The sequence below is a fragment of the Olea europaea genome, chromosome 4, assembly GCF_002742605.1.
Source record: "Olea europaea var. sylvestris chromosome 4, O_europaea_v1, whole genome shotgun sequence".
Lineage (NCBI taxonomy): Eukaryota > Viridiplantae > Streptophyta > Magnoliopsida > Lamiales > Oleaceae > Olea > Olea europaea.
Window position 1 is genome coordinate 12,990,665 of NC_036240.1, and position 10,957 is coordinate 13,001,621.

The 10,957-nt window shown below is 33.7% G+C and overlaps 1 protein-coding gene across 5 annotated transcripts in view; it reads left to right on the forward strand.

Annotated features, from left to right (window-relative positions):
• Window positions 1-1,577: 1,577 nt before the first annotated feature.
• Window positions 1,578-10,957, forward strand: part of LOC111393680 — a 19,654-nt gene continuing 10,274 nt past the window's right edge. The window contains exons 1-3 of one of the 5 annotated variants that reach the window (XM_023019338.1): window positions 1,578-2,021; window positions 2,767-2,886; window positions 9,423-9,492. In XM_023019338.1, coding sequence (XP_022875106.1) covers window positions 2,791-2,886; window positions 9,423-9,492 — 166 coding nt within the window. In that variant the 5' untranslated portion in view covers window positions 1,578-2,021; window positions 2,767-2,790. Of the gene's footprint in view, window positions 2,887-9,422; window positions 9,493-10,957 lie in introns of all 5 variants that reach the window. The other 4 variants (XM_023019339.1, XM_023019340.1, XM_023019341.1 and 1 more) reach the window with 4 other exon arrangements.

The following is a 10,957-nucleotide window of genomic DNA, read 5'->3' on the forward strand; positions in this document are numbered from 1 at the left end:
ATTCATTAATTTATTGATTTTAAATTAAAGTTGGGACAAAATTATTACAGCTTTTACCAATGCGCATGTTTCCATATAAAACAAAGACAGAAAGTGAGGTTAACAGAAAATTCAAAATAAAAATCCCACACTTCCTTTAGTTTCTCATCATCATTCCTTATTTACAATATTGCTATATAATAATTTTTTTGTTTCCTTTTTTGCGCTGCGTAATTATTGTTTTCCTTATGATCTTATAAGTTATCTTATGATTTGAAAAATTAATCGCTGACCCCTCTTCAAAAATAATAATAATAAGCATACAGAAAATAAAAAACAAGTAAAGGAAATATAAGAATATAGTTTTTTTTTTTTAATTTTGAAAATGTAATAGAGATATATTTAGAGCTTGTTTGGGAGTGATTTTAAGAATTGATTTTTTGACCGTTAGGAGAAAAGTGGGGTCCACCTGTGAGACGACGAAGTCAAATATGATGGCTAGAATAATGAAATAACGGTAAAAAAATTAATTTTTTGGATGAAAAAATCGCTCCCAAACAGGCCCTTAGAGTGTTATAAATTTATAAAAGTAGAGTGAATGTATGATGTTCAAATGAATGAATTTAATAAATGCAATATTGAAATGTAAGTTAAATGAAAATAATATTTTTTAAAATTTTTAATATGAATAGACATAAAGTGAGATAGATATAAGGTAAATAAATAGCGACTGCCTAATTATTATTAATAATTTTTTTAAAGAGAAATAGAATGATTGATGAGAATATTCCTACCTATATAGGAATCAATAGTTCCATCTAGGGCATGCATTTTTATAGAAACTACCTTACCTGAACCAAAATTGAATTTAACTATTTGTTAGATCCGATTCTAGTTGAATTTGTTTCAACACTGGGTCTTACAAAGAAAAAAATCAAATGGTTCGTGTCAAGTTCTTGGTTCTAGCTGCAAAACTAATTTTTATTTAGTTTCATTTTTTTAATATAATCTCTCAATAAAATCATAATATATCTAAGTTGATACTAGAAATTGAGAGTTTTGTTGTTTATATAATACAAGTAGGGTCGGACCTATGAAAGGACGACTGTTTGCGGTTACCCCCATTGGATTTTCAAATGCGGATTTTTAAATTCAACTTTTCAAATTTATTTTTATTTTTTTGGATTCTTTCCCAATTCATTTGAAATATATATATATATATATATATATTATTTTTTATTTTTAACCTAAATGTGTCTCGTGTGAATTGAGCCATAATCCTGAGTCCGTCCCTAAATACAAGGCGTGAAACTGAAATAAAAAATATATATATATATATGTGAATATTTACACTTTAAAATGTATTTTTGTAATATAAAAGAATTAAATATGAACAAATGGTTTTGTGGAAAAAGTACAACCGGATCAAACCACAAGTTAACGAGATCACAGGGAAATAATAATAATAATAATAATAAAATTTGAACGAGGACTCAAGTGCTTCAGAGGGTGAAGTTTAAGGACCGTAAATGTAAATGTTCCTTTCCTACGAAAAAGAATTGGATCGAAGAATTCGACTCTAAATAGATACACATATTCCAAGAGAGAATCATAGAATATAAGATTGGAGATCGAAAATGCTGCAGGAAATCGCGTCGCCGTGTATCTTTATAAATATACTCTTTAATGCCTTAAATCGCTTGGACCTCTCGAATATTGAAGTCCAATTGGACTCAATTTCTACTCCTGTGTGCTGTTCAATCTCTTTTGGTTTTTGGATTCTCCTTATATTTCCTAGTTTAATGCGCGAGGATACTACGGATTTCGGTCAATCCAGCACGTGACGGTCTATCCGCTTTTTACGGGTTCAGTTTCGTAATTTTTGTAATTCCTAAGAGTATTTACGGAATTTCACTGCTTCAGTATCTCTATATAAAGACGTTAGATCTAGGGTTTGTTGCGTATGACTAACGCGCATCCTCTTCTTCTTTGATCTGTCAAAGTTTAGAATTGAGACAAAACAAAATTTTGCAAGTTCAAAGGTGTTGAAACTTGTGCTTTCTAATCCTTTCTTTTGAAGGTTTTTTCTTATCTAGTTTATTTGGATCTATGTGCCTTGATTAGTGGAGGCCTCCAATTTAAAGGCCTAGCCAAAGATTTGGTGCCCCCATCCATGGAGGTCTCCTGTCATAAGAGTGACATGATTTCAGTAGAGCAATTTGAATATGCTATATTATCATATTGGTTTTACTAGAATTGTGTCAGATTAACGCTTGGCAGTATTTCATCGATAAATGGTCCAAAAACATTTTTCAATTACCAATAAAACCAAGTGTTAATCTGGCACAATTATGGTAAAATCAATTAGAGGTGGGAAGAGTTACAAAAATTAATTTGATTTATATTTTGGTAGACCTAACAATGAATAGAGCCAATTGAAAGGACTAATTCCAAAATTATTGAGAATATATTCTTTTAAATCTCGTAGTAATGAATCAAATGAATTAACAAATATCACATATAATTTTGTTAGAACATTACTTTTCAAGTTAGGGGTAGCAATCCTCATATTTAGTTTGATTTCTTATTCCTTTTTGGCTCTCTAGGGTGTTCCTTTGGTTGAAGGTAATTTAGTTTTGTGATTTTCAAATGTAGGCAGCATAGATGTACGTGCTTGACTAATAAATACTTGTACATGTTTGTGGAATGCTATGTCTTGTTCCTTTAGAAATCTTTACCTTGTGATAATGTCTGTATAACATATCGTTGTGTTTTTGGTGGGCATAGGTATAGTGTTATTATTAAACCATTATGGTTAAGAAAAGAAGTCTACCTTTCAAAGTTGGAGATGAAGCGGAGGCAAGAAGTTTTGAGACGGGTTATCGTGGTGCATGGTTTCGATGCAAGGTATTATTAAGCCCTCATTTGGGCTCCATTTTATGAGGCATTGGGAAAATGTATTTTGAAATAGTAATTTTTTTAGAGTATGTGGTTGACAAAGAAGGAAAAAATTTTAGTTTACGTGTAATATTATTTTATTAAATAATATGCAGTTGAAAAGAAAAGAAGAAAAATGTATTAAGATTAAAATGAAACCCTAACAGGGATTAAATGTGAAGTCTATGAGTAAGCTTAGGAAATATATCTAATTTTTAGTTTAGCAATGTTTGATGATAACATGCTTACAAGCATGGGTATCATACTTGACCTGGTCATTGACTTAACTAAAGCATTGGGTGAAATGACCAGGTTTAAGCACTGGTTGAATGGGTGATTTACCTACCTAACTAGTGGGTCATCATTAGAATCAAAAGTCTAAATAAACATATTTTTCAAATAAATATAAATAAATTTTCATAAATATTTTCAAATGCTGCTAACATATATTTTTTTAATCTTTTTTATCAGTAGTTGAATTGATATGTGAGGAAGAATTATGCTAAAATAAAAATTTTAGATAATTCTTGGAAAATTAAACTTCCGTTAAGAGAAGCAAATGAAAGGATTTCAAAATAATAAGAACCTCCCCTTTCTACGAATTCCGATCTTCCTCTTGGTTAGATTGTGTGCATGAGGGCTTATTTTGAGAAACTTTAGAAGTTGAAGACATATGCATCAGTGGTCGTTTCTTCCTTTTATCATGCTTGTTTTTGAACCTCTCGACATAACCATCTTTCTTCTACAATCCCTTATTCGATATGTATGAACTCATGAAGCGAGCTCAATCTATTCACTATTTGATTGCTGGAAATTGCGATTGAGGATGACTTTATCAATTGCTATCTACTTAGATACCTTCTAAAGCATTTTTAAATACCTAAGGGGTTGAAATACTTTTCCATGAGTAATTCTTCTAGAAAGCCAGAGCAAAAGCCTCAGAGATGACCTCTGTTCCCATAGTAATTTTCCTTTATACTTCATAAAGGACTAGGTCTCCCAAACTTGGTAAGAGAGGTAGCTAATCCTCGACAGCTAGGTTTGTGATAGAATCCAACTATATCAATAATCAAAGAAGAATTTAGGAACAGCGATTGTGTCTATTTATTGAAGAAACTATAGCAACAGTAAAAAAAGTAACAAGAGTCCTTTCCAGAGGACCACTCTCTCCTATTATCACTCTTCCTCACGTCTTTGATGCCCTTCCTATTCTAGCTACTGTTCTACTTTAACCCTTGTGTAACAACTTTTTTTGTCCACCTCAGCCACTGAACAAATTTTGTTGTTGCCCTTAACCTTCTTGATCCTTCTAGAATAGGTGTATTTGATTGGGGCTCTTACCCCTCCCATTTTAGTCACCTTGTCCTCAAGGTGGAAAGTATTCTTGATTGTTGTTGTCCCAGCATCCTAACCCGTTCAACTCTTGCTTGCTTGAAATAAGTTCCTTCCTCTCACTACCGTCGGTCATGACTTTGCTCTCCATTGTCTCTTCCAGCTCTCTAAGTACAAGAACTTGGAACTCCTTATTCTTACACTTGTGCCCAATTGTAAATTTCTCATCGCAACGATAGCATAAGCCTTTTCCTCTTTTTGTCTGAATTTCTGCGTCTGTGAGTTGTTTGGGATATTTGGTAAAGTGGTTTGGACGAGTTAGGATAAGATTTAGGGGTACGGGTTGTTTGTTAACTGGATAGGGAAGTTGGGCTAGATTTAAGTTAAGAGAAGGGGGTGGATTTGGGATGTGAAAGGGGATACTCTTGGGTTTAATTGGGTCATCCTGCCTTGGGCCCTTTTGGGTTATTAGATTTCGATCTTCAACCATTTGGGCTACTTTTATTATTAGTTCTAGGCCCAATGGCCTAAGTAGATGGACCTCAGCCCTAATATTTGGCCTCAGTCCATTGAGAAAATTACACTCCAGTACCTCTTCTGATACCTCTGTCAATGGCGACGCTAGGGTCTCAAATCTTCGACGATACTCTAACAGTGGTGCTTTGCCGGAGGGATAGGAATTGCGTACAAAACGATCTCTCCTGTGATGGTTTGAATCTTCGCAACAACCTGATTTTCACCTTTTCCCAATTTTTCATCAATCGGCGTTTTTCCTCCCATTTGAACCAGATCAGCATCTTCGTCGAAACACACAGCATCAGCGTCCATCTTCTCTTCCTCCGTCAGCTCATTGATGTGGAAATACCTCTCAACACGAAAAACCCACGCATTTGGATCAGATCCTTCAAACACGGGCATTTCTAGCTTCCTCATGCGAGGCTCGATTCTCCAATTATCGCCTGACCCAACTCCTCCATTGTGACTACAGCCTACTCTTGTTTGTGTTAAACTGGAGTCAGTCGGTGTTACTGATGTTCTCTCCATAACCGCCCCTTTTTCCTTACTGTCCTTTTCTTGCCTTTCCCAGGTGCACAACAGCAGATCGAACTTTTCCACCATGCAAGAATGCATTAGCTGAAACTCTGCTTGCAATGATTCTAGGCCGGTTTGAAGCTCCTGATGGTTGCTATATACTTTCTTCTCTAAATCATTCACCCTATCTATAAGAGTCATGGTGTTGTGAGTTGATGTGGATGCTCTAATACCACTATGATAGAATCCAACTATATCAATAATCAAAGAAGAATTTAGGCACAACAATTGTGTCTATTGATTGAAGAAGCTACAACAATAGTAAAGAAAGTAACAAAAGGCCTTTCGAGAAGGCCACTCTCCTATTATCACTTTTCCTCATGTCTTTGATGCCCTTCTTATTCTAACTACTGTTCTACTTATAACCCTTGTGTAACAACTTTTTTTGTCCACCTCAGCCATTGCTTAACAGATTCTATTGCTGCCCTTAACCTTCTTGATCCTTCTAGAATAGGTGTATTTGATTGGGGCTCTATCAGTTTGAAACTTGCAAGATACATGTATACTTGATCCTCAACAATATACTTGCCGTGCTTTTCAATATTGGCTAAATGGTTTATATCATTAGGCAATAGATATTTGAGTTAATATATAGTTAAGTTCATTATAGCATTTAGCAAGAGGCCGACCACTTTGACTCGCATAGAACTTCATCAATTCATATAATGCGAAGAATCAGAAAGATCAAGATAGTTCCTTTCTATTCTATCTCAAACTTCTTTAGCCATGCGACACTTAGAAAATGTGACATTTGGTTGTCAATCGAGCCAAGACTTGACTAAAGCATCTTTAAACTCCCATTCTTCATAGCTTGGATCTTTCTTGTCGGTGCAGCCATTCGTCTCAATATATAGCCCTTTTCTTCGGACCCATAATATGCATTCTAGAATTTTAGACCTTACATGATGATTAGCTCATCTAAATTAATAGTTGAGGTAGTGTTGCAAATAGTCAAAGAAGGACAATTCTTGTTGCCAAAAGAGCTTGTAATAATTTTGTGACCCCATTGGTAACTATGTTTTGAATTAATCACCAACACAATGAAAGACCTCTATTTGTCAAGCCCCTAAGGCTTATAGACGGTCGAGTCTACTAAGAGCAAGGGTTGTACAACTCTGAGAAGGGTCGATGGATTGTAGTGAGAATAATAGAAGGTTCGTACTAAATTCGTACCAAATGTCTATGTTGACTAAGATGTTGACAGCATAGCTCTAGGAGGCAGCTAGAGGGTTGCAACATGATAAAACTTGACACAAACTGAAACTTCAGGGATCAAATTTGACCATTCAAGTAGTTCAAGGACTAATAATAAGATTCTAAAATCTCATGAAGTAATATGCGAAATTTTAAAACCTCATTGACCAACTTACACAATTTGGAAAACTACATACGAACTAGTTTAAAAAAGATTAAGGACCTATTATAACTTTTCAAAAGTTTAGGAACTAAGGTGTAAGATTTTGAAGCCTATGGGACCAACTTACATAATTAGAAAAGATTCAGGGGTAGATTTTGCAATAATTTCCACTTATGATCAAAGAAAACCCATATGCTTCATTACTACATACATAGCAATAAGTTAAAATGGATTTCATATTTGTAATTGGACTTCTATTCCAGCTTTATTCATCGAAAATTGGCGCAATATCATAATTGTCACCACCCAAATTCAAGTGTCCTTAATCCTCCATTTACTTTAATGTGAAAAATAGGTGCGTTGTCGTAACCTTCATTTTGTATAAACATTCATTTACTTCCTAAGATTGAAAAGGTAAAAATATTATCGTCCTCGTCGAAATTTGGAGGATATCAAGGTAAATATGAAACATCCACTTCCTTTTTAAGAAACTCATTTAGGTAGATTTTTACCTAAAATTTAGAGGATATAATCTGGAACTCCTACAATGGTGTTGCCACCACTCCATCAACGACTCAGATGTTGCCACTACTAAAGAGGACGGATGGATCCTTCTCATGATTTCTCCAAGAAAATAGAGCGCTTATGATGTTGCTTATGATACAAAAAGATCACACAAATGCGATGACTTATGTACTTGTTGACATAGGGCTAGGATAATTTAGCAAACGGTGACAACCCATTTACCCCTTTTAGCTAACAAGTGATTACAATTGCCCCCACAACTGTTCAACCGCTTTTCTTCGAATTTCAAATGTCTTTCCCAAGGCATTTGGTTCAATTCAATGGTGATACTTCTTTTGATGATGATGTATTTAGTGTCAAGAATTTGGTTCCATGAGATTTGAGAATGCATTAGATAACCAAGTGATCCCACCGAAGGTTGATGCCTAGACAAATTGTAGCAGGATTTCGACTTTAGTTTATCTTAATTTACAACACTTTAATGTTATCTAACTATTTATTGCAATGTTGGAATAATAGTTTAGTAAAGGGTAATTCTTCTTATTAAATCCAGTTTGGGATTGGTTTAAAGTTCCAAATACTAATGGCCTAATTATTACATCTATATCTGGCATTTGGTGAACTTGATAAAAATTTCATGAAGAAACAATCTTTATAATGATAGATAAATAAAGTAGTAAATAAAATAGATAAATAAAGTAGCAAATAATATGAAAACAGTTGCCCAACAAGCTAAAGCTAGTAATATAAAGCATAGAAAAGGCAAGACAGATTCACAAACACCTTAATTTGCCACGAGGCTTAGTCTTGAGCCTTAAGCCTCACTAAGATGAGGTAGGAGCCTTATTAAGCATTGTAGGCTTAAGCTTTGAGGCATTTAATTTACATATTGTCGAGACTCGAGGTATAAGCCTTAAAAAGTTTGTGTAAAAGATGCCAATAAGGAAAGCGACTTCGAAGAGAATGTAATGTTTAGGACTATAGCTCATTGAAGAGATTCTATTCAGTTGAAAGATGCCTATAAAGAAGAAAACCAATTATTACAATAATTGTTTGATCAGTTATACTTTTGGTACTATGTGTTTATATCATAACATTTGGACCACCAGTAAATAATCACTAGGACCGTTAGATTTCCACGACTGGTCTCTAATCTTAACAAGATAGCCTTTGTAGCAGGTGTTACCTTCTCGTGAATTCACGATTACTAGTTTAGTGCAATATATTAAGTCTTAATTTGCACTTCACTGTTGTATCGTTCGATGTCATTGCTTCACTAGGTTTTACAAAGTTGCACACACGAAAAGAACGTGATACGATACCGACACATGATTTTTCTGAAAAAGGATATGAAGAAAAACTAATTTTATTTTTTAAATTATTTTTATTGTGTTTAAAATGTGAAAATAATGGCATTTTTTGAGTAAAATGTACTACAATTTTTTTGTCAGGCGCTGAATTATAATTTAAGACGAACCATTCTCTGTTAATACACTTGGGGATTCTACTATTAACCAATAGCTGGCGATCGGTAGTGGTTTCTACTCGTAAGCGAATTTTCATTGTCTTCCGCCTCTTCTTTTGTCGTCCATCACAATTTAAATCTAGCTTTTCTTTTCAGATGAGTTTCTCCTTCCCTCGCCGATCTGTCGGAGCGTGCTGGTTTTCTTCTGCTTCTTCTTTTCCTTCAACTTCCCTTCCATGCATGGCTTCCATCTTCATGCCATTTGCTCTTTTATTTTGACAAATCCGAGCTTGGATCCCATACCTTTGTCGTGTCATGTTACAAAGTTGGATTCAGTTTGTGATAGATACTCGTGGTCGTTAATCAAGCCTAAATATTATGTACATAAATTATCATTCTGCTTCTCAAAGTAGAAAAGAATCTTCTTTTCAACATCAATACTGTCACTGCAAAGAATTATAATGATGAGTAACGAGAAATGCCAATTTGAGGTGGTCTTATTTCTTTACCATTCTTAGAATGTTATCTTTGTAAAATCTACCTGTGATTTAACAAAATGATGTTTTAACAGTAACTTGGAAGCAAAATTCCACTTACCTTTATCTGAAATTCTGTGTTTATTTCTCTTATTGTTTCTTGATTAGTTGCATATATATTCTGCTAACTTCTTCTTGAGTGGTAATCTTTCAAAGATGCAAAATAGTAATAATATCTTCTCTTTATCTTTTTGATCAGATACGAGAGATCAGCCAGAGAAAGGGAGATATCGAATATCTCTTAGAATATTTTGACTTTCCAGAAGAAAGTAAGTTAGCTGTATATCTTCTAGTAGATGTCTTCTTTGGCTGGTGGTTAATGATTTAGCTTCCATAAACTAATGCTTAAATATTTGCATAAATTGGTATTAGATTCTGTGGAATTCTGCTTGAATAACCTAAGTATTTCTTATATTTGGAATTCTTATTCAATGGTGTAGAAACTTCTGTTCTGAATTAATGGATATCGAGATAAATTAAGATAAAGATGGAAATAGAAGTTAGTTAGGATTTTAAAATAAGAGTTCAATTTGCATTATGATTGTTTAGATGAGATTAAATAAGATTTAATATTTCGATAAGATTTAGTTTATTAGAAGTTCGTTTATTTTTAGCTTCTTTTAGATTATTTGTTCTATAAATAAAGGGCTTGTTCATTGTAACGTATAGCCTGATTATATGGATATAAATTAATTCCCTTGGCCCTCAATTCTTCTCTTCTTTGCACCCCTTTCTTTTCTTAATTTTCGATTGGTTGTTAACAAATTATACTATCCAGTGTCATGAATAGTTCATCAAGTATGCATGTTTTTCTATAGCATATGAGATGAACAAAGGGATTTTTAATGTAGCAGTGTTACGAGTAGATGACAACTAATTATCTTTTGTCAGAAGATGCTTAGAAGCACTTGGAACAACTATATACACTAGTATTGAAGTTCTTGACATTAGACAAAAGTGTTTACATTTTAAACACATGGATCCAGTACAATGTTGATTTGGTCACCTTAAGAGATAATAACCTAGCAGTTTGTTGCATTATGGTTATTAAAGAGAGACGGGAAAAATGTAGAGATCAGGGCTGACAATGTTTGACATTTGTAGTTTAGCTAATAATTTCCTTACGGAAATTGTAGTCTTTTCTATCTCTTGAGTTGAGTGTATTGGAAAAACTGTTGAACTATGCCAGGAAGAAGTGATGCAGAGAACTAATCTGTAACACTTATATGAAGAATAGAAATTGGAGATCTTTAAAGCGAGAACCTCTTCCTGGGCCAATATTGTGAACGGAAAAATTGTCCTGACTTTTTGCATGTTGTATTTATTTGTGTAGGTGGGATGGGAAATTGGAGATTATCATTTCCTTAAAACTATAATTGCTTGTGACCTGGCCATGATACTTCTTAGTTCTTTAATTGCTTTATTTCTTTTTTGTTGTCATGTGGTAAAATCCTTTGAAGCGAAGTGATGTTTGAAACTATGGATGACAGTATGACAAAACTGAAGACTGATTCATCTACTACTTCACTATTCTTTATCATATATCTTGCAGTTTTTTCCATCATGATTATGCATAAAATTATCACATCAGATGTTCTTGCATTTCCCGCTTCCTACTTCCTCAATTTACACACACACACACACACAGAAATACATACATACATATATATATACATATACATATACATATACATTATAAATATACATACATGTATATATATATGTATATATATA